Below are 26,244 nucleotides of genomic sequence, written 5' to 3'. Positions count from 1 at the left end.
CTCATTGCTTGAATAATTCAGACAAATATTTTGGATAATCGGCCGAACCGTTCTTCTTTTTATTAAAGTGTAAAGTTATTTTTTCACGGTTTAGGTAAAAATGCTTAACCAATTTTAAAAATACAAAAAATTTTCATGATTATACATGTTTTTAATGAACATACTCTTATACTGAAATAGTAGACACCTACGACAACTGGCCTAATTATACAAATTTATTAAAGTTTGGAATAATGGGCCGCAATTTTAAAACACATGCCGTGTAAGTTCTAAGCTCGTGTTAGTACATTGTACAACTACAATTATTATAGCTCTATTCTTAAGGTATTATTTAACTAGTTGGGCGTATGGCATCGTGCCTTAAGGCAAATGGCTGGAACTTCCCGTACCAAAAATTATTTTTTTTGAAAAAATGAACGTTTTTAAACAAATTTTACTTTGAAAAAAATAGATTTTAGAAAAAAGAATTATTTTTTTTTTGTAAAAAAAGGCTTCCTGAAAAAAAATGTTTTCTTATTTTGTAGTATTTTGGAAGTTCTGAACTTTTTTTTTCAGAGCAATCTACTGCTTTAATTGCATAGAGACGAAATATCAAGCGCGTAAGCGCCGCGTCGCCGTCTAACAGATAAACATTGGTACAGAACCTATAGGAATGCAAACAAAATTTATACTTATTGTTAAAATCTCTATAAAATATTTGATAATTTTATGTGCATGATCATTTTTGATCGCCAAATTGCATTTTTTTACCTTTTTTTCTAGATCTTTGAAACCGCAAGAACTGCCTTTATGAAATTAATCAGTTGTTCATCTTGTCAATACAAGTAAAATGTTTTTTGAATTATTGAAATCGGACACTCCGTTCTCTTAAAAACTGAGTTACGGTTTGTGGCACTTTTTACCCCGTATCTTTAAAACGGCTAGACCTGGCTTTGCCAAAAACTAATTAGCACGTCTCCTTATCAACAGCAATCGAATGTTTTTTGAATAATTGAAATCGGTTAAACCGTGTTGCCAAAATCGTCGACGAAAATTTGTATCCGCACACACACACACATACATCCATTTTTTCTGAGGTATACCAAAATGTTCAGAATCTTCTGAAACGTAAAGATATATAAACATTTTCATTTTCGTCTTTTTTTGCGATTACTATAACTTACCCTACGGGAAGTTAAAAATCATACTGTTTAGATCTCAGTGAAATCAAAAACTTTATTCTCAAACCAAATGGATTAAAGTTTTATCTGAATAGCCAAAATTTAATTCTTTAGTCGATTATTTACACTTATTGGGATGTTCAAGCAACGTGCGATAAGGCAAAATTACACTTACAACTATTTGTTTAAATATTTATTATATTGGAAATATTTTATACTATATTATCATAATTATCATGTTAAATAGCATGGATGAATACATAGTGGCATAGATGATAAGAATAAATCAGCGATTTTTCAATTAATTCAATAAATGAGAAATTTAGTAAAAAGCGCTAAAAAATTTTTAAGGAGTTAAAAGTAATCTCACGAATCGTATAAATATTTGGTATAGTGCATTACTGTATATAAAGTGTTCCAAATAATCAGAATGTTGTAGTCGTATATATTAAATCAAAATCGAATTTCTATAATTGGTTTTATTATTATATATCTCAAAATTATCATAATCGGATGTTAAATTTAAAAGTAGATAACATATAATATATGTATAAATATGTTACAACATTTAAAAGATCATAAATATCGGCTCTAAGAAATGCTTTCAAAATGATCTGAGTAAAATTAAAATCATGGTTTTGAAATTTGTTTTTGGAGTAGTGTAAAGATATTCAACGATTTATACAAGATGAAAAAATACAGGTAAATGGAGGCTTTCATACGAGTACATATGGCACAAAGTTTTTGAAGCAAAAGATTGAATATACAAAATTAACCACAAATATTTTATTGTAATTTTTTGCACAACAATCAGAACTCTTATATGTTCTACAAGCTGTTGGTTAAGACTTATGACTACTTATTTCATGAGAAGCAATCCATCGATTTACCATTCTCTTATGTGTGGGATAATTTTTAATATTAGCTCTTACGTCTAATAGTTAACATGTGATTGGATGTTGCAGCTATGTCCACGAAGGACGATTTCCACTTTGAATTAATTGTGATCTATAACCCCAAGTGGAAATTTGACATCAAAGCTGCCTGATGTCCGGCTACGGCGGTAGCGGGAATCGAACCAGCGAACCTGGGACTAGTTGCTGCTAGCCCACGCTCTAACCGATATCGCCACCGCTGGCGCAACCACAAATTTAATGGAAAAATTAATGAAAATGTTCTTTTCTCAAACTTTTTTTAGAAATAACAGTGACAGTAAAAAGGCAATTTTAGTAAAGCACTGGTTAAACTTTCGTGTTTTGCATTTTCAATTGTATTGAAGTATTCGTAGGCATATGTGTACGCTTGCACTCACAATTTTTTTCACAATTATCTTCGTTTGAATTTTATAACAAAATAAAGTCAAACAAATGCAAATGTCACCGATGTTTGAATGACTAAACATTGTTTGTTGAAAGAGGAACTCCTTTGTCCCTTTCACAGTGCTAAATTACAAACTTTTCTCGTCCATATACGATGTCGCCTACTATTTACGCCGCATATCACAGAGCTCGCTTTTTGTTTGATCATTTACTCATTTGTTCCACGATAAACAAGAGCAACAAGCTGACGACTAGGATGTATGTGCGACTGCATCGCGCTTTTTTTGCTTTAACTTTAACTGAAGAGAAAAATTCGGTTGAAATGTACAAATTTCACATTAACCAGTTCACTGCGTCGCTCACATCAAACATTGCGCACAGTTGTGTATCGTCCGAAGCGAGTTCATGACGAATATATCCGTCAATCACGAAGTAAGTTGCTCCGGTAGGATTTGGAAAAATATTGTGGGTTTACTTTACAGAATTGAAAGTTTTATTACCACACTCACTAACTTTTTAACAAAAGCATATATTAATTACGTGTTAGGCTAAAAACGGTTTAGCTTCAATAAAATTTTATACTCGTACATGTGAATTTAGGAAAGTAAGAATAGTTTTTGATGAAAAGCAAAATTTATTTTCAAAATAAACAGTAGAAATTATTAAGCGTATATTCCCACATTAAGCATATTATTCCCACATTTCGGGAAGCTCATGCAACTTGTCTTAAGTTAAACTGCCATTTACAACCACAAATTTTATACAATCATAGCCCTAAAATATTCCAAACGGCTTAATATTTGAATATATATTTTGATTCTATAAAAAAAAAACAATTTAAAGACAAAATGGGTATTGTTTTACACTTGCGAATATACTCGTCAATACTTAATACACAATATATTGATCATACACATGATATTGATCAGTCAGCTAGTAAAACTTCTTATAGCAAAAGTTGCTATGAAGTTAGAAAAAGTATGCTTGCAAAATTGGAAAACTATATCGTGCCTTTTTGTCGACTATTTTTCGAAAACCGTCGTAACGATTTTATATTATTAATTAATTATATCATCTGAAATATTACAGTATTTTTTTATTTACTGAGTTTATTAATTAATAAAGTACCTTTTATACGTGGCCAAGATGTTAACTCTAACTATATAAAATCTTACTATAAAATGCAAACTTATAGTTATGAAGTAGTTATATGGTTATGAATCTCTAACTTTTGTTCATTTGATTAACATCAAAGTTTCAAAAATTGATAGATAAAATCCTATAATGAAAAATTAAGTTTGTATGGTTTTAACTATTGCCAAAATTAAACTTTCTTATCTGAAATTTAGCTTAAAATTTACTTTGTAATGAGCATTTCAATGATATTTTTATTGAAATATTAAAATTATTTAAAAAATTTTGTTTTTGTTTAAACACTCGATTATTTTTATATTCTACGTATTCTTAACTTTTAATAACAATAACAATAGTTCACAAATTGTATCTAAAAAATTATTAGTGAGATATTAGAAATATTAATTTTTTCATTCATTTTATTTTGAATACAAGCTTGAGGTCATTATAAATATATAAGTTTTTGACATCTTTTAGTAATTTTGTAGAATTGAATATTTTTAGTGATGAATAAACTATAATTTTATTAATTATAAAAGGCTATAAAAAGGTGTTTTCCTGCATTTATATTTCACTTTTACAAATACGCTTCTATTGCTTCGATTTTATTGAGTAAGTGCTTCCATGATTATAACATCTACACTATAAATGATCGGTGCGATTTTGAATATTATATTGAAATAAAATAATTATGGATCAATTGGACTCGTATTATATCAATATAAACAAACTATAATGATAACAACCATAAATTTATTCATATATATAAAAACAATATATAAATAAGGAAACAAATCACATTAAATGATAGCTCTGTAAAATAATACATGATGTATAAAAAATATTATACATTTAATAACTCAAACTCACCTTTAAACTTCAAATTAATTCAAGTGTTTTCATAGCTATCGCATAAACTATTTAAATACTTAATTATTACACTGACTAATTCACTTTCTAATAAAATATTTTTTGATATATTCCTAGCGTATTACAATTAAATTGAATTTACTAGGTACATGAAACACCATTATTATAACTAACAACTCTTTATCAATAATTGTTTCATAAACTTGCCACTATATATTAAACACAATCACACACACAATAAATTTTATAGTAATTGATGTAAAAATATTCTTCACTGTGAGTACTTAGCGTAGTCATTGTATTAATTTTAATTCATAAAATATATTATTATATACTATTTATTTTCTAAGAATGACACCGAACACATATGTTATTATTATTTTCAAGCTACTATTAATTCTACAATTACATACAAAATTAATTCTTGAAAAGGGATGAAATGTTTATTGTCCGAAGTAGTATAGTCAAGTTTGGTTAAAAAAATATTTTTCAGAAAAATTTAGTTATGAACCACATGCTTCACTTTACACGTATATATACTTAGTATATATCAAAATCTATTACAAATTACAAACTTATAGATATAGAGTAGTGGTATCGATAGTTTGAATTTTTACCGTTGGTCATTTAGTTATTTAATAGACATTATATTTTATTTGCAATTTGTAATGCAGCACAAACACTTGCCAGATTTGTAACAAAACCACGTGCACTTTTAAAATGCATTATATTTCATTATGTTACATTTTTAAATAAATTTAATTTTGTTTATAATTAATAAGAACAAAATACAAATGAATTGTTTTTTTCAAAGTTTGAATGTCCTATAGGATAGTAACTTTGTGATATAGGGGATAAAATAATTGTAGAAGCTAAGTATCAGAGTTTAACATGCATTAATGTGGTTTTATTAATTTTGTTATAATTATTTAACCGATTAAGTTAATTTTACGAGCACGCCGTTAACCGTAAGCTCGGCCTACGTTTGCCTACGCTGCTACGGATCGTTGGCTACGGCAGCCAAGCTTCGACTGAACCACTCGCTGTTTGAAATCTTTGTGGTTGCGCTTTCAGAGCGCAGGTTCAACAGCATCCACACTCATCAATGTCTACGAGATACAATAAACGAACAAATCATATGAATATATATTATAATATATGATCATTGTGCGATATTAATTCAAAATTGCATTCAAGATTTCTTTTATCTTGTTTAATTCCATAGTTTACTCTTCCCTTTACTAATGTTGACAGTGTCGCTCAAGTCGAACAGTGTCTACAGTTTTGTGTCGTCCAAATCGAGCTCAAGACGAGTATATTTGTTAATCACAGAAAAATTACAGTTCTTCATTTTGTCAATTCAAGAAACTATTTTTTCAGATTATTAAAATCGGATGCTCCGTTCTCTCAAATACGGAAGAAGTCGGGAGTTTTTCCAATCGGTTAATTCGTGTTCTCGAACATTTTGGCAAATTTTTGGAGGCGACAAAATATGGATAGTGAGAAAAAAATGCTATACAATGTAATTAATTAATTTTTTTTAATAACACTTTATTTCAAGAAATATAATTAACTTTTGTTAATTTATATAAAACACAATACGATTGCAATGCAAAATTTGGATTCAAATAGCCGATTATTAAAATTTATTATTTTGCTTTGCTTCTCTCTCCGAACGTAAATCATTAAATTAGTTAATACCTTATTATCAAATTTGACAATTTGGCTAATATAAAGTTTCATAAACGAGCTAAAAGTTTAAGCAAAATATGTTCTTCAGATCTCGAGCCCTCTTAAGACGACAAATTTGTGCACTTCAAAGCGCCGAAAAAAAATTAAACTAGTGACGCATGGCATTGTTCCATTAATTACTGCATATTACTGGAACTTTTCGTACTAAAAATTACATTTTATAAAGAACTTTAAAATTTTTAGAAAAATGAAAAAATGCCCTTTAAAAAACTTTTTTTTATATCTAATATATTGAAATTTTATGGAAATTATAAAGTTTTTTCAAAGCAATCGCGCTGCCAAAAATTTCAAAATATAAAAAATACTAAACATTTCAAAAATTGATTTTTTTTTAAGTTTTCAAAAAAAAATTTTTTTTTAATTTTAATTTTTGGTACGGGATAAATATATAGAAACTGGAATGGAATTTCAGGGATGAGGCGGCATTTTTGTCAGTGCCCCAGGGCGCCAAATTTCTAAATCCGGCCCTGCATATATACACACATAAATACATCAATTTTTTCTAAAGTATGCCAAAATTTTTGAAACGTAAATATATATGAAAATTTTCATTATAGATTTTTTTGCGATTACTATAACTTACCTTACAGGAAGTTAAGAATTGTTCGAAAGATATCACTTGTGAATCGCGCTGATTAGAATCGGCTGTTTCTTTATAATTAAATTGTAAAAAATTAATTTTGTTCAGTGGTTTTAATGATATCTAACATATAGACAGAATTCAGGTATCAAACAAACCCCATGCAATATTAAAGGCCTATAAAAATTGGTTGAACTATATAAACTCATTTAATTGATAATAACGGACTTAGTTTTAGGAGCACATGTTTGTGCACAATTATTAATATAATCACAATTATATATTCTTGAAACTTAAATGAAAATTTTATTAATCACAATTTAGCAAAAAGGTTATTTTTGAAATAAACATTTGGAAATTCAATCTAAATAGCTTATTCCCAATTTCAATTTAAATCGATTAACTAGCCTTAAGGCAAAATTTCTCTTACATCTAGCAATCTTATAGTTGTTCTATTTTAATTCTTACAACAGATGTTGTACGTCATTATCACAGTCCTGCGTGAGTAATCAGTGTTAATATACATCAAAAATTTATTTTGAGGTTTTTCTCATGGATTTTGGGGTCTTTACTTATTGTTATTTGTAATTATTTCTATTGAAATCAATTAATTTATGCCAACACTAGTGATTTTGATCAATATTATTGCAATAATCAGATGGTTGGTTGTTCCTTTGGACTTATGGATCATGTGCTGATGTCCCAAAGAGGACCAATCTATCATAACTGTAACTTGTGAAATACGTTCTTGAAAATAAGTATTACAGTATCTCCTTACCCTATATGCCATTTTAAGATACGTAATGGAAATCAACATCGACAAGTCGAAAGTGATGAGAATCACAAAAAGAGATGAGCCTCTGAGGATAACGGTAAGAAATCGAAGATTGGCAGAAGTGAATCATTTCATATATCTAGGAAGCATTCTGACCAGAGACGGATACTGCATGAGAGATATCAGAACAAGAAGCAAATGCTGTTAACGAGCAAACTGAGTCTTGACTTGCGGAAGAGACTAATAAAGTGCTACGTATGGAGCATAGCTTTGTACGGATCGGAGACATGGACTCTAAGAAAGGCCGACAAGAACTACATGGAAAGTTTTGAAATGTGCTACTGGAGGCGGATGAAGAAGATAAAGTGGACAGACAACAAATGAAGAAGTCCTGAGAAGAGTGGGCAAAGGAAGGACTCTACTAAGCATAAACCTGAAAAGATAAGGAAACTGGAACGAACCCCTTCAGCTAAAAGAAAACCTCCTGCACGGCGTCGTCGAGGATAAAATAGGACTCAGGATCAAGATGCATGGAAACAGAAGTTCGAAAACGAAAATACATGAAAAATAGGGGGGACGAAAATAGTGGTAATGGTAAGTGGACCTGCCTTCGGGCAAACTACCATTTATTATTAGTATTACATGTCATTTTGTCTGAACTATGTGCACAGTTGCATTTTACGTTAATAACTATTATGTTATTTTAGTTCTTACTTAATTAAAAGGCTGTGTTACTGGGGGTCAACGAACCAAAGATGAGTAAAACGATTAATTCTGGTTTCAATATTATTAAATATATTCATTTATTTGCCATTTTCATGTATTTCTTCTAAATGTTAAAATATAAGTAAAAAATTCATTAAAAAATGTTTAATCATTATTTTAGCTTAGCTTTTCTGAAATTATTCTACTTTTATTATTTTACTTTAGACTATACTAACCTAATCAAATTTGATCAAATATTCCAAGTACAATTTTGTGTTATAAATCTACTTTTAGAACACAATTTACTACTTATATTTTAAATTTTGCGCGTTTTTTTAAGAACGCCAAATGTCAAAGATTTGAGGTTATGGTGAAATCCACAAGTTAATGTTAAATTTCACATTCCTAGACAATATTATAATAGCATTTTAGTAGTGTTGTAACGGGTTGTAACAATAATTTAAGGTTTAAGGGTAAATTCGACACAATAGTTAGCTCAATAATTAAATGTTATGAGTGAAAATTACTTTTTATTGCCCTTTACAATGCTCAAATTGTAAAGTGCTATAAAAACTTGAATTTATGCTTAATGTTACTCTCATATCTATAAATTTAAATATATTCTACTTATTAGAACATGGGTGAGTGCTACATTTTTATTATCTCAAACTATGTTAATGAAAACGTCATTTAAAAATTAAACTAGTGGGGTGGGTGGCATCGTGCCTTAAGGCAAATTGCTGGAACTTCCCGTACCGTAACGAAATGTTCGAGGAATACTGAATGTTTTCAAATAGATTATTATAAATATTGTAACATTGTCTAATACTTATAAGAATTATATAAACTGAATTGCAAAGTTGAAATTATTTGTTTCAACAAAAAACTAAAAAAAAAAAAAAAAAAATCGAACAAAATTTTTTTTTCCAAAATCAATTATTTTGTTAAGACAAGCAGAAAGTTTTTTGAATCATTCAAATCGGACGCTTAGTTCTCTCAAAAACTGCCATTTTTTACATATTTAGCTCCGTATCTTTGAAATGGCTGGGCCTGCCTTTGCCAAAAACTAATAAACACTTCTCCCAATCATTACTAATTGAATGTTTTTTAGATCATTCAAATCGGATACTCCGTTCTCTCAAAAATTCGATTTCTAATTTCCGCACTCTTTGCTCCGCATCTCCGAAACGGCTGGACCTGCCTTTGCCAAAAACTAATCAGCTCTTTTCCCTATCAATAGGAATCGAATGTTTTTTGAACCATTCAAATCGGTTGATCCGTGCGCCCTAAAACGTGACTGGAAATTTGTATCCACACATACATACACACACACACACACACATACACACACACACACACACACACACATCCATTTTTTCTGAGGTATGCCAAAATGTTCAGAAACCTTCAAAACGTCGAGAAATGTAAAAATTTTCAATTCCGATTTTCGGCCCATTACAATAACTTACCCTACGGGAAGTTAATAATTGCAAATATATTTTTTAAATTTTTTAAAATTTTAAATTTTGTGTTATATTGATACCAGATTTTTAATTCAAATTCTGAAGTGTCACATCAAAACATATTTTTTCCAATAAATGTGCAAATGTGAAGCATTTACAATGTTGTATTATTTCATTGTTTACTTCATGCGAGTCCAAATATTTTATTTTATTGATAAAATATTTTCACATGCTTTTTGTTTGAAATTAAAATACAAATTCAACAAATGTTTGCAGATGATTCTACAAATTCAAGTGAGGATTTTCCAAATACTAGACGAAGTGTTGGTAATATATAATTTCATATATATATATATATATATATATATATATATATATATATATATATATTAGAAATGAATAACTCACTCCGGAGTTGCCACTCCGATACAACTTCTCTCTCAGGGTGAATCCGAGTGGAGTTGTCTCACAAGATTTGTCATATCCGACTTCCCTAAACTTATACTAAATCTGTTAACATGTGCAGATATTTGCTTGAGATTTTTTACTAATACAAAGATTTGGCTCGAAAAAAGTAGTCTTTTTCTCGTTTCACAGCCAGTTTTAAGACTTTCCAGGTATATAATGTTTCAAAACAATGCTATTTTGTATTCTATATTCTGTATACGATAATGTTTGCCCGTAAATAAGATTTTTCAATGGTATACAACCAGCTAAAAAATATTTAGTATTATATTATAACTTTTACGCAATTATTTTATAATTGTGTAAAAGTAATACTATGTTCATCTAACTACCTGATATATAATTAATTCTCAAAAAGGAAATAATAAAAGAATGTGAGGTATTATTATTTTCTGAAAAATATTGTACACAAAGATTTGTTGTTATTTCATATATAAGGTTCACTGCATTATTTTCATGTAAAAATAAACATATTCAAATATAATTACAAAATTGATTTTAATTCCATAGTTTTTTGTCAATTTGAGATTTGTATGCATGTTGAAATGCATAAAATAGTAATTATTATAATAAACAAAAATGTTTGAACTATTTGTAAACTATTTCCAAAGTCGTAATAAATCCTTAGATATGTTAATAACACACTAGAGAACACATTTGTGTCAAGTATTATGTTTCAAAGTTGTCGGAGTTGTGGAGTTGTTAAGTGGATATAACTCATCACCGAAACGGAGTCAAATCCTAACCGATCCGGCTTTGGATATAAGCTCATTTCTAATATATATATATATATATATATATATATATATATATATATATATATCTTTTCATTACTGTTTGAATGCAGCAAAAGATTCTAATTTTGTATTATATTTCAGATCATTTACATATCGATGACAATCAGCTTGCTGTGTTTATACTATTGAAAAATGAGAGAGCTATAGAAAGGGTATGTGATATTACTATTAAGTATAAAGTTTTGTGTTTGCAGGTTAACAAATATAATATTTTTAAAATTAATTATTGGAATAATAGACGAACCTTTAATAATGGGTAGTACTGCCCTGAGCTGATTCAAACACCAACTCAAATCAGGGAAAAATAATGTGAGAGATATGCCATTGTCGTTTTACACCGCAGTGCCCGAAATGGGCAATTTTCAATTTGAAACATATCTTTGATCTATATTTTCTTGTGAAAATGGGCATCGCTGAGTCTGAGAGCTTGACCATTACACCATGGATTACCCGATCATACTCTAATATGCCACAACTCATTTATATTCATTAACTTCTGGAACTATAGTAATATGCAAAGCATATTTTTGTTTTATTAATTAATCAATAGTTTTTTTGCAGACAATAGCTGTTCATTGGATCCATTGGTATCTTGAGAGTAAATATAGTGCAACTGCTGCATTATTTCAAGTTTTTGTTTCTGCTTTAGGATATGATTACAAAATACAAATACCTGAAGATGAAACATTTATACAGAGGCATTTGAGTAGTACCATTAATGATTTGGAACGTTTATATAAAAATGTATGATATTTTTTGTAAAAACTTATATTACAAATGATTGAGGCATTTAAATTTTTGAAAGAAAGTAAACTAATTTGATTTAGTTTAATTGCGATTTTAATATAAAGCCATGAAAATAATGTGTGATCCAATGCAAATATTATAAGTATTTATATAGGCATTAGTATTTACATCTTCTTTACAAATTCAAGGATCAACCTTATTTATTGGGAGATGCAAAAAGAGGATTATTCAAAGAAAAATATTGCAATATGTTGAAAAAGATAGTAATCATTGGACGAGACCACGTTATATTAGATTCTTTTTTTATGGAAATTATGATTTATTTTCTAGATCTGTTGTCCAAATCTTTCATCAAAAATCATCGAATTTTGTCTGTTATAACAGGTTGTTAACATTTTTTAAATTTGATAAAATTTATATTTTATTGATAAAATGCATATCATATTTCTGTAGCCCTATCAATATATACACCAATGACTAGGATAAGATATAATTTGCTGAACATGGAAACATCAGAATTAGAAACATTAGGACTGCGAATGAACAAAATCTATGAAATTATTATCAAGCCCAATATGAAATCTATAGAAACAAAGGATATTCTGAAACTATATATCTTGTCTATAAAAAGGTGGTTTATCTATGATAAATTTAGGTATGTTTTCCATTATTATAGTTCTTGATGTTAGTGGAAAAATTTCTGTAATTTTAATGTATCAGCGTTTCTGTTCATACAACATTTATGAAGTGGTACACTAAATTTATTGCAAAGATAAAAACAAGTTTATAACTAATTGTATATTTAATTTGTTGTTATTTGTATATTTTATTTAATTTGTTTTAAAGTCTGTTTTTTACTCTTTTTCCTAATAAAGTATAAATTATATAATTATATATTTGAAATTAAGTTTTGTAATTATTTAATAATAGAATAATTGTTTATACCAATAATCTCAAGTATTAAATTGCAATTTACCACTATATTGCGTTCGTAGATTATAACACTTGGAATTCATATAAACTTTTTGGTGTCACGATCAGACCTTAACAACAACCTTATTTAGTCATAAATTTATATATATATATATATATATACATATATACAATGTATTTATATATGTCCAATGTACATATATATATATATATATATATATATGAACCTTTCAAAAATAGACAGTATACATATAATAATATTTATCTACATATTAATAGTTTTGATTTCGTTAACTAGCTGATTCTGTTAACTTTGTGTTTTCCTGTATTTTTCATTATATTTTAAAATTTATAAAACTGCAAGTTATTCAATGTAATCAGCAATTTTAAAAATAAAATCTTAATAATACTAGTTTAATAATATTTTTGAAATATTTGTTTTATATTTTCAATCTTATAATTTTAAATAAATCGTAGTGTAAATATAATTCAGTTTGGTTTAAAGTTTCATATCACTCATTTATGTAGATTTAATATTTCAATTTAAACAATTTTCATTTTAATCAAGAATTAAATATTCTGCAAATTTTTCTTATGCTACAATTATATAGGACTAATTTGATTCTGTATTTATTTATAGTTATTGTTATATAAATTATATAAAACTATTTTTTCATGTTTGTTTAAATCTTGTTTCAGTCTAACTTATTGCAAAGTGTCTAATTTGAAGTTCATTCTTCGAACAACGTATGCTCGTGACAAAAATGTTAGAGCCACTGCATTGATTTTGTTAAAACATATATATCAATTATGTTCAAAATCACAAAATGCACAAGAAACTGAACTTAAAAAATTTACTAAAGACAAAGCGGATAAAATTATTAGATTATGCTTTCGAAGAGGTTCGAATATTCGATCTTACGGGATTGAAATAACAAAACTGTCTTATGCGTAAGTATTTTTTTGTTTTTAACTAAAAACTATTTATTCTTGCTATAAATATAAAGTTACATGTTATATGATAACAAAATAATAATAATTAGCGATAGTAACAAACTTTGAAGATATATTACAAAAAATATAAATTTAAAATAAATGTTATGTCCGCAGTTCATCCACAAATTGAAATTCAACACAAAATTTTCAAAATTAAACTAGCACTAAAATGTTAAAATTAATTAAACAAGTGAAACATTTTTTGATGCCATAATAGTTAACTAAAAAACTTAAATTCTTGAATTTGTGTGCTCCAATACTAAATGTTATAAAACTAGCTTGTTTGTTAAATAATTTATTGGAAATCACATGTTAAATTTTATTCAAAGTTTTTATTAACTATTAATAAAAATGTTTAAAATAAATAATGTATTTTTAAATGATTTATTTCAATGACTGTTTTAAACTTTTAATTTTAGGATGTTTCCTGATAGTTTTTCACAAAAACAATTGCAATCAGTTTTTAAGTTAGTTTTTCATTTGCATCAAAAAGTTGCAAGAGCCGCAGGTTCTTTGTTTTGGTTTTATATAACACAGGAATATGATATTTTTTATATTCAGTATCTAATTTTATTTTTATTGGAACATAAGGTAAATATTGATTTCTGTTTTATTTTTACAATTTAACTTAATTCTATCTTTTTGTTATTTAAATATTACGGGTCTATGATAAGTGGTTTGATTTTAAAACTTTATCAAAGGTTGAAAAAATGATCAGTGCTTTGGTGATGTAAGCAAAATTTGTCCATATTTAACCATCATATAGAATTCGAGTTAATTAATTTTTTACGACGATCGGCTTATACGGTTTTTCACAATTAGCAGATAAGTGCAAAATTTTATGGCAATGTTTTAATCAAAAGTCCTGATGTCTACATATTTAAATATATATATATATATATATATATATATATATATATATATATATATTAGTGACTACTGTCAAATAGTGCTTTGTTGCAAATTATAATTACTTACTTATGACTTGGCATTATCATTATCACTATTATGTGTCTAAAAAGTTATATACCTTGTTAAACATTTATTTCAAAACAAATCAATTTCAGCGGTTTTATATATAGGCTTTTATAGTTATATTATATATTTTTAAGAATGTAGACAGGGACACTGATTTGTTTGTGGATGCTATTTGGAGTGAAATTTCAACTAAGGATTACAGAAAAATGGTGGATTTATTAATAGAAATGCTAAATTATTCTTATGACATCAGAGATTTTATTTCGAGAGAGGCAGTTGAAATGTTGAATGTGGAGTTTTCTGAACAGGTTACTATTTGCTTTTTTATAGTATTTTGCTTGAATACTTCATAGTTATGTGCCTAAAATGTATTTTTAAAACTTTATTAGCTGAATGTTATTACTTTCTATTCAAATTTCCAGTGGTATTTAAATACCAGTGGGATTTAAAAAAAAAAATGAGAAAACTTATTCAATCTATTGATACAAAAATTCATACGCATATAAAGGCATCTTTTAACTATGATTTTAAAAATAAATTACGAATCACATAATACTGAGTTTTCCTGTTGTTTTTTTTTTTTTTTCGCCTAACTACTTTCTTCCGTCTCAGCCGTGTTTTCCTTTTCAAGTTTGCTTGTAACGTCAAAATGATATGAAATTTTCTGTTCATTAAAAATTTTCATCCTGAAAATAAAATAAGAAAAAAATCCTAACTATATATAAACAAATTAAATTTTTATAATTTTTAATTTGAATAGTTAATTTAATTGAATAGTTAATTTGAATAAGTTAATTTTTTTTGGGGAGTTTTAATTTACTTGTTCGAATATTGATCGAATTAGTTATGAATTATTTATAGCTTTTATTTAATCTTGTTAATTGATTAATATCGAGTTTATTCCCAATTTTATTCAGGCAAAGATAACGCTAATCGAAACATTATTGGAAATACATCTTCAATATATACGAGAAGCTTCTACTGGACAGTGTCTGAGACATACCTTGAAGATGAAGGTAGGCATATATCAGGCCTCTTGATGTTGAAACATATTGTTATATAATTATATAATTTATATAAATGTCATTGTGTTGAAATGAATCATCAATTTTTATTTTAAATTAGACGGCGAAGTTAAACATTAATGAAAAAAAGGATTTTTATTGTTTTTCATCCATAACCTTTTATATGCATATATTGATATTTCTAATAAGAAGCACATATTCACAGGAATTCACTGAACTTGATTTGCTCGAAATTCGACTAAAGATGGACTTGGTAACTGAAACATTGTATGACATTATTTGTCCCATTATCGAAAGAATGTTTCAGGTTAATTCAAAATGTGTAATGATGGTTTTGGAAATACCTCAATATTTCAATTATATGCTATATAAAAATAATGTGTCTGTGAGTATTTAATATTTTGTTTCTAAAAATTTGCACATTTAATTTGCATTTAATATAATTCAATGACCATGAAAGAATCTTGATATATATCTTGAATGTTTTTCCAACATTCAGACATATTTGATATAAACAGCAGCCAATACTAAAAAATGTATTATAGCCCAGTCCAAATAAATCTAAAAAAGTCGAGTTTTCGATCAATCCGACATCTGCGATTTTTTTTCATTCGAGGTTAAAGTTACAAAAATTCGAGGTTGAAAGATTCTGGTTTTAGTTCAGTTTTTGACAAAAAAAAAAATTATAAGAGTTTATTAATTTAGCATTTACACGAAACTACAAACACTGAACTATAATTTGTTTATATCTACAATAACATTTTAATTGTTTTACTGTCAAAAAACATTACAAAATATATGTTACAGTTACGAATTCTTAGTAATCTATGATGAAAATATGTAGATGAGATGGGAATGTTTTATGATCCAAACTAAATTTTGTATGTATATATGCTCGTTTGTTTGAAATATCAAAACAAAGAGCATAATTGTTTTTATATAAATGATATATAGATAGATAGATAAATTTAATCAATATGAGGAAATTAAAGAATTTTGCATAATCTTCAATTTATAAAAAATAATATTGTTTCAATGGAAAAAGGTAAAATAAAAAACTATGAAGTAAAAGAATTTTAAACCAATTTTAATTTTTTATCTATGGTTTTATTATTGAAATAAATTAATTTTCGTATAAATTATTAAATATGTTTATATTTATTTTTTGTTTAATGTATTTGTTATTCCTAATATTAATAACTGACACAAAGGTCATTTTCGTTTAGCGCGGTTTTTCCATAAAAAGTGAGGTTTTTGAGTTACACGGTTTTTGGGTAAAACGGGGGATAGGTGTATTTATTTATATTTGCATTGGTATATTATGAAGTATATGAATTTTTCTACTTCTCAAAAGACAATATCTCAGAAAATATGATTCTAACGGAAACTAGTGGTGTATGGCATCGTGCCTCAAGGCAAATTGCTGTAACTTCCCGTACCGTAACGAAATGTTCGAGGAATATTAATTATTTTCAAATAGATTATATAAATGCTGTAACATTTGTCTAATATTTGTTCTTTCAAAAACTCGATTTCTATTTTTTGCACTCTTTGCTATTTATCTCCGTGACGGCTGGACCTGACTTTGCCAAAACATCACCCTATAAATAGGAATCGAATGTTTTTTAAACCATTCAAATCGGTTTATCTGTGCGCCCGAAAACGTGAACGAAAAAATGCGAACACACAAAACACACACACACATCAATTTTTTCTGAGGTATGCCAAAATGTTCAGAAACCTTCAAAACGTCGAGAAATGCAAAAAATTCATTTTCGATTTTCGGCCCATTAGTAATGCATAGTAATGGGCCATTACTATATAAATACCCTACGGGAAATTAAAAAGTATAACAACAGTTTTGTACAGAATTTTATAATAAACAAATTTTCCTAACTTTTTTTTCATATTTTTCGTGGTTTTCGCGGAAAATTGGGATAATCTGAATTTTGTACCTTCAATCTTGAATGAAAAAAATCGCAGATGTCGGATCGAGTAGGACTTTTAATATTTTATTTATAATGAGATAATCAGCATCTGTAGTATTATTTGTAGTTAAGACTGTTTATTTTGACTGGGCTTTTAATGTTGATGATTCTTTATTTAAACGTTCTGATACTTGATAAGTGTCTTCTTTCAGCAAACAAATAATATAAACAAAGGTTGATTTTTCTTTTAATGAAAAACTCTAATTTATTACATAACAAATATATTCAAATTAATACTATTTCAGTTTCTGGAAGATCTCGTTAGTTTACTTTCACGCATTTTAAACGAGCAGACAGATGAACATATTTTGCAAGTATGTTTGAAGACTATCAATATTCTTCGAGATTCTGAAATTTGTGATGTATTCCCGATTATAAGATTACTAGATGATGATATATTATTATATAATGAACGACTCAATAGTTAGACCAATTTACATAAATAATATATTTATTTATTTATTTATTTATACGCCAATCGGCTTTATACAGTAATATAATATAGTTTCCTAATTCATAACATTATATTTAATATTTAATTATTTATCAATGTCAATTAATAGTATTTTATTGATTAGTGAAATTAATTAGTTATCTAAATTATGTTATTAATTTCTACTATCAATAATAGAATTATTGAATAATAGAAATTTTGATGAGTATCGAGGAAATATAAATTGTTTTATGAAATCAATATACAGAATTATTTCAATCATCCATTACAAAATATTATGACCAGGTTACACCGCCCCTGCTTCATACATTCACAATAGGGTAAAATGAGAATTGGGAATGCTATAGCTATGAAACATGGCTATATTCAAATATAGAAATTATAATTATTAAATACAGTAAAACCTATTTTTGCACAGTTTTTCAAACCGCGTAAAAGGGAATCGAAAAGAAAATAGTTTGAAATTTTATATATTTTTACATATTTTGTATACATATGTTGAATTTTTTTATTATTGTGAGTAGGGGACAATGAAATTCATCTGAATAAAATAATTAAGTTAGTCCTGAAGAAATTGAAAAAATATTTAATTTTAATCAGATCATTTAATCCGTGAATGGTGGATAATACTATGCCTGCGAAGCGCATGGTCGTGTATATAATAAAATTAAATAATATACAAGTCCCCTATATTGCTCTCATATACAGCCTATATTCAGTAATATGAATAAACTATGTAAAACTCATATTCAGTGTCTCATATATCACCCACATTCAGCAATATGGAAAAATCATATGTAAAACATATAATCAGCGTCTAATATATAGCTCATATTCATCCCACATTTAGCAATATGGAAAATTCATGTAAATCTAATCCGACTCATATACAGCTCATATTAATCGCACGTTGTGAACGTGGCCTTGCATTAAAAACATCTCCAGCTCAGATGTATTTACTGGGGTACATACGTCTCTTACCTTCAACCCACAGCCTTTCTATTTATATTTATTACAATCAAGTGTAGTTTTTTTTACGAAATTGTATCAAGGTCGAATAGCGGCACCGGCACCTTAATTTAGTTTTAAAAGTAATTTTGGAAGAAAAATTGCGTGCGCTTTCAGGAATTGATGCGAGGAATATCAGAACATCGACTCGTGGTTGACCGTGTTGGTCTCCTTACAATCTCGGCTGTTCGATGATTAAGAAACTTTTTTGGGAAAGACTTTTGTCCAAACAGGTTTTATGGATCTAATAAAATTACTGTTTTAACGAATTGCTTGGGGATTCGAACTCGAAACCCAACACCGGACATTGAAGCAATTTAATGATCTCGACCATGCCATCGTTGATAGGCTATTAATTGAATTTGGCACAGTGTTAATGTTAATAATAATATTTATAACAATTGTTATTGTAACATGTTTGATATTTATAAGTAACATATCTAACATTTATAATATAATTTTTTTTTACTATTAAAGACACTTGTTCAACCAAGGCACAGCTCACCTGTTCTGCTGTTTATTTATTTTATTAATATTTACGAAAAAATTAAACATAGAGTAAAACCTAAATGTTCATAGATTGGTAACATAGTTTTCAGTTTGAACAAAATGTACAGTAACAAGAGCTAAACACAATGAAGAACCCGAAAAATTAGATATTTTCGAAAAGGAATTTGCCTCATTTTTCTTAAACAAACATGTTGTTTTGCGGATTCGAACTGCCTTTCGAGCTTCCTTTTACAACAGATCCTACGACCTAACCATCTCGACCACGACAGATGCCTAATCATAAATTTTATGGTTTATCATTTATAATATTATTTTCAGTTTGTTTTAAATATAATAATAATCTAAATCAAACACTTATAAGCTAAAATAATTTCATAAAACAGTTTTAACTAAAAAATTTTATATTTTTAAGCAAATTTATTCATTTTGAACATATTTTTATGAATGAATGAATTTTGCAAATTTTAAATGTTCTGTTTGAATTTGGCGCTTTGAATAGTGCAAGTGCTGGCGGTGGTCATTTTGCTAAATTCATTCTCTTCAAATGTCAAAAAAAAATTGTGAATAAGCATGCGGTCGCGTTAATTAAGAGTTTTTAATTAAATTCTTGATTAGATTTAATGAATTTGTGCATCAAAGTGTTTAATGAATTTTGTAGAACAACCTGTTTTAAAAAAATTCATCGTAAAACGTTCATAAAAAGCTAAAATAATTGATATGTGTGGAAGTGCTCAGGAGTACTTTGATTTGTCATGATTATCTCTTTTAGGGCCCCCATTTTGAATCATTTTTTTAATGAAACATTTTATTTACAGCCCCTGTATCCTTTATTTATATATATATATATATATATATATGCAATATTGAGATGTATAATTTATATGTGCATGTTGTTGTAGATTATACTTGAGCGTTTCACTCCATATCCATTCAAGTTGCATTTCAAGTTCACAAAAGTCTTTCATATAAGTCGGGACAATTGCAAAATGTCGAATAGACATGTAAAAGTCAAAGGTATGCAGTGGTTCTAACATAGTGATTTTGTGTCGAGTACTTGAGATTTCTGGCAGATGCTCCGGAGGTGGTTCCTGTATTGGTTTTGTGTTCTGAGAGCTGCTGCAAAGGATTTTTAACAATGTGAGTGCAAAGCATGTTTTATATGAAGTGAGTCAAAGAATATATTTCTGATATTATATACAGGCATTTATTGTTCTACATCTAATGCACTTTCATTGTTCTAAATATTTGTATGTATGTGTATATGTGTGTGAAGTTATTTTTAAATTTTAGATTTAGGAAAGACTTTGAAGCAGTTTCACCAAATACATATCAAAGAATAATGAAAATCTTTACTGTTTGACAAAATATTGTTTGTCATCTTCAGTGAAATTATAATTTGAATAGATATAAATAAAAAGATATTACTCATAATTTATTTTCTGGAAGAGGTTAACAATTAATGACCGAGTTTGTATTACTTGCTACTTTTTATGTTTGTAATAATAATATTTCTTATTAATTATGTATTTTATGCTTGTTTTTCATATTAAAAGAAATTAATTGGAAGGTGCTTTGAGAACTTGTCCCTTTCTTATCCGATGTCATTTATAAAGCAGCCTGTATATATTTTAGTGAAATACTTTCTGGCTCGAGCATTATTAATATACACATATATAGTTATATACACATATCTGCTGAAAATATTATTTATATTATTATATTTGAGTCAATATCATTAGTAAGGCATACTTTATTATTTTGTTGCTTGTTTCAATGCATGTAATACAATCTATTTTTTGTTTATTCAAATACAACTATTATGCGAATAATAGATTTTAAGAATTAATTAGGCAGACATATGTGTAAAAGACTATGTTCTTATTTAATTTGCTATGGGGAAAACATGTTGATTCAGTTTGTTTTATTTATTTTACACTTGTTTTAAATATATATAAAAGAAAAAAAATTATATTGTTCTTATGTATCAAAGACATTGAAAGTAATTTATATTATCACAATTCCATAATAATATTCCACCAGAAATTCTTCTGTTCTATAAATAACACTATGAGCAGATTTTGTGTGGAATTCAGAATTGTTTGAAAAAATATTTGTATTTGTAATTGATATTTCTAGTATCAAGAATCATGTGTTTTCCCTGTAGCGGTATTGACTGCATGAACATGCTTATTTCTGATAACACGATTATTGGTTTTGATCAAAATTTTTAAAATACTCAATATGATTCACCAAAATCGTAATTCTATTTTAAATTTATTCAATCATATCGCTGCATAGCTAAATTATAGATTTTTATCAGCTAAAAACAATTTTGATCAGGACATGCAATAAAAGTTTTGAAGTTTATTACAAGTTTATAAACTTGTAATAATATATTATTCGATTCAAGTTGTAAAAATTATTTAACTCAATTTTTAAAGGATGACAATCAGCTTTAAACATTTTTGAAGTTTTTAATGTTCAAGTTTTTGAACATTTTTTATTATTTTATTTTACAAGTTTTATTGAATTTCTTTTATGGCTTTTTCCAATAATTTGTATATTATTCAAGTCAACTACATTTGTTTTTGTCTCGTTTAATTGTAAAGATTTCACATGTTTTATCAAGTCATATAAACAATTTTGATTCGATTAATATAATTTCATTTCATTGATTAATTAAATAATTCCAAATTTTTTGAAACGTTTTCGATTAAGACAGACGAGTTATTTATGCATGCTATATCATTCCAAAGCCAACATTCGAATGAATGAGACCCACATTGAAAATTTCTAAACGAGAAAATTTTAACTAAGTCCCAGTAATTTTTTCTCGTTGTAAAAATACGAAAGTGGACTTCATTTCATTCGAGTGTTAGCTTTGGGAATTGGTGTGAGGGAACACTAAAGAACATAAAAAAGTTTCAACGCTGAACCGGAAAGTGAAATCGCTGTATAGGATTTAGGAGAGTTTTTTTTTTACCTCTCCACCTCCCACTCCCCACTCTCTTCGGCGAGCGAGCCACCAGCACTGCTCCTAGTAAGCACAACAAGTACAATCTTTATACCAAAATCAAAAAAATTACAAATTTATCGACGGCTTCATAGCTAAAATCAGCTTCAAAGTTGGCAATTTTTCAAACGTCAAGTTGGTCGTACGGGCAGTACCGGTCATAACATTTTGAAAATTGCGAAAAAAATGTTCATTTCATTAGTAAAATTTTGAATTTGCAACCAATGATTTTGATTTTTCGTAGCGGTGTGTGGATTTATCCAAAAACGGATAATATTTTCGAATTCAGCGATTCAAAATCAATCAAAACCAATCAGAACATTTTGAAAATCGCGAAAAAAGTAGATTTTTTTTTAAAAAAAACTCGATTTTGCAACCAAAGATTTCGATTTTTCGCGGGTGTATGTGGATTTATCCAAAAACAGATAGAATTTTTGAGATCAGCGTACCAAAATCTTCCGAAATCAGTCTAAACATTTTTCGAAAATTGCGAAAACAAATCCATTTTTTTGCTAAAATTACGATGTTGGAACCAGAGTTTTTGTTGTTTTGCAGTGATACACGCCCTGAAAGCTCATCAACAGGATGATTTTGTCCTTTTCATCAAAAAGACTTTTGTCCAATTAGTTGTTGATTATATTTTCCTTCTACTATAGAGGAGACCCAGGTTGTAAGCACCTGTAATAAGAATCAAAATTTATTCTATGGATAAACATCTAAATTAGGATCATTTCCAAAGTTTAAATAATGCGTGGATAGTAGTCCATGGATGCAACTTCAATTAAATTTGTAGAATACATCATTTATTATAATCGAATAATTTTATATTATTTTCAAATTGAGTAGAATGTGTTTAAAAAAAAAGCATGAATAGCAGTCTATGTTTTTAATATGGTTTAGTAATTATAAATCTAAATTTCATCTATTTTTTACTAATATGGATAAATTGAAATGCCTAGAACATGTACAATCAGTTAACTTGTATTGACAAATATATTCGTCAAGGAGAGGTATATTTGAATTTAACAAAAAAAGGACAAATTCTCAATATTTCATATTCAACGACATTATAACAGAATATTTACAACCCGATATAAAACTTTGTTACTTCATCACACCTCTCACGTATTTTAATTGAATTGTATTTAATTTGTATCTGTACTGTTCTTCGTCTAGAAAATGTTGTCAATGCCTTGAAAATATTGTAAATAGTTCAAAAATGTTGTAGGTTGTTTGAAAATGCTTTAAATTGTCTTGAAAGTGTTGTAAATAGTTCAAAAATGTTGTAGGTTATCTGAAAATGTTTTAAATCGTCTTGAAAATATTGTAAATACTTAAAAAATGTTGTAGATTGTTTGAAAATGCTTTAAATCGTCTTGAAAGTGTTCTAAATAGTTCAAAAAAGTTGTAGGCTATCTGAAAATGTTTTAAATCAGCTTGAAAACGTTGTTGGTTGTCTAAAAATGTTGTGGGACTTTTTTTACTTTTATTTAAATACCTTTTAATTTCCCTTTCGAACAATTTAATTTATTTACATAAGTGAAAACTAGATAAAACTTGGATACTAAAATTTCGTATAATTTTTAACTGATTAATAATTTTATTATTATACTAGCAGCGATTTTCTATTTCTTTCTCTGAAAAAGTTTATGGACCTCAGTATTAAGTTTTGTTTGACACGCTGACTCTCAGCCCGAAACTGGAAGATTCTGATAAATATATTTGCAGGTCATTTTGAATTTAATCATTTGTTAAATTCAGTTTGATTTTGCCGCCACCGCTCGGCTGTCATTGACCGACGAACTAACTGTCAAAAGTCTGTTTCATGTAACGCGCAGATAGATGGCGCTGCAGCCACACCACTGGCGCGGAAACAAGGATTCTGTCCTTTCTCTTGCCGGCCGTCATGGAGTGAACATCGAAAAAGAAGATAAAGATGCTGAAGCAGAAAATTTCTCGGTAAGTAATTGTATTTTAATATTTCAAGGCAGTGATATAGTGATTTTTGTTGTGTATGTTAATTGAATAGTGTGCGACAGCTTAGTGATTCTTGTTTAGTTATTATTATTAGTTAATTAAATCATCGAAGATCCAGTTTTATTAACATTTCAAATTACGCAATGCAACATAACACTGCGCATTCTTGCTATTTGCAACCGATAAATACGTTTGAAACCAGTGCAAGTTTTTAAACATTATTGTTACATTGCGCAATAAATTGCAAATTGTGCAATGTTATTATTTTTTTAATATTGAACAGATTTTGAATATCATTTTGAAGTTAGAATGACTTTTGCAGATTCGAATTTATAATTTGTCATATACAATTGTCAATGACATTTTGAATTGGCACTAAAACTAGTAGCGTCATCGCCGGCGACAAACGACTATTCGCATTTGGCGCAAATTAGAGAATAGTGATTTCACAAGATGACATACGGTTATTTTTTCTTTTATATTTTATATTTTAATGGCAATGCTAGTGATAGTATATATTAGCTGAAGTTCAATTGTGTGAATCGTTTAAAATAACGCAATTTTATTACACACAAAGCACATTAAATCAACACATTATTTTTACTTTTTATTTTCAGGTTAATTGTATCAAGTGCTGCAGCTATTACATAAAGCCTGTCAATGACACAATGAAAATGATGATCTAAATTGTGAAGAGAATATTCATGCTATGGCAGAGTTGCCGGAATATATTTATTTTCTGCTTTGTATGTATACATTTATATTTTCAAATACGCGTCTGTCTATGTAAAAGTAACAATGCTTGAATTACTAACACGTTTCTTTTTTTCAGATCTTTGCAAAACTCATTTATATAAATAATCTGTGTATTTGCCTCTCCTTCTTGGTTGCCGTGTCCAATTGCCAGATTGCTTGATTGCCCAGAATGTTTGCCTCCCCTGCTTGGTTACCTTGTCAAATGCCTTACCGTTTTGGTTACCCTATTTGAATCCTAAGGTTGTTGCCTCTCCGTCTTTGTTGCGTTGTACAATGCCCAGAATGTTTGACTCCCCCTCTTGTTTGCCGTGTCCAATACCCAGAATGTTTGCCTTGTTTGGTGCCTATATTGTTTGCTTCCTCTCGCTTGCTTACCTTGTCCAATGCCCAGAATGTTTGTCTTACCATCTTGGTTGCCTTGTCATGAGCCTTATATGAATCCAAAGGTCTTTGCCTCTTTGTCTTTGTTGCCTTGTCCAATACCCAGAATGTTTGCCTTGTTTGATGTCGCTTGGTTACCTTGTCCAATGCCCAGAATGTTTGTCTTACCGTCTTGGTTGCCTTGTCATGAGCCCTATATGAATCCAAAGGTCTTTGCCTCTTTGTCTTTGTTGCCTTGTCCAATGCCCGGAATGTTTGCTTCCCCCTCTTGGTTGCCATGTCTCATGCCTAGAATGTTTGCCTCCACCTCTTGGATACTGTGTCCAATACACAGAATGTTTGCTTTGTGCACTGCCCAGAATGCCTCATCAGGGATCTGTCTTTTACTAATAATTGAGTATGTATCTTTCTATATATCAATAACAATGCCTGCATTGCTTACATGTATTTTTTTTCAG

General features: G+C 28.2%; 1 protein-coding gene across 1 annotated transcript; it reads left to right on the top strand.

Annotated features, from left to right (window-relative positions):
• The first annotated feature begins 8,747 nt into the window (after positions 1–8,747).
• On the top strand, positions 8,748–18,115 carry LOC113373916. The gene is made up of 12 exons (XM_026614183.1): positions 8,748–8,936; positions 10,035–10,085; positions 11,102–11,172; positions 11,582–11,764; positions 11,956–12,151; positions 12,221–12,422; positions 13,400–13,651; positions 14,116–14,287; positions 14,809–14,982; positions 15,592–15,690; positions 15,905–16,084; positions 17,933–18,115. The coding sequence occupies exons 1-12, from the start codon at positions 8,933–8,935 to the stop codon at positions 18,113–18,115; spliced, it is 1,767 nt and encodes a 588-aa protein (XP_026469968.1). The 5' UTR covers positions 8,748–8,932.
• Positions 18,116–26,244: the final 8,129 nt, after the last annotated feature.

The sequence above is a fragment of the Ctenocephalides felis genome, unplaced genomic scaffold, assembly GCF_003426905.1.
Source record: "Ctenocephalides felis isolate EL2017-DRISC unplaced genomic scaffold, ASM342690v1 CF-g0.4_SCAFFOLD_01604, whole genome shotgun sequence".
NCBI classification, from domain to species: Eukaryota; Metazoa; Arthropoda; class Insecta; order Siphonaptera; family Pulicidae; genus Ctenocephalides; species Ctenocephalides felis.
This window is presented reverse-complemented; position numbering and strand designations above follow the sequence as displayed.

Bases quoted from the DNA above. Each gene is read 5' to 3' on its own strand.
- LOC113373916 (XM_026614183.1), top strand. The intron at 11,765-11,955 runs GTATGATATTTT...TACAAATTCAAG, and splicing joins TGGAACGTTTATATAAAAAT to GATCAACCTTATTTATTGGG. The intron at 14,288-14,808 runs GTAAATATTGAT...TATATTTTTAAG, and splicing joins TATTTTTATTGGAACATAAG to AATGTAGACAGGGACACTGA.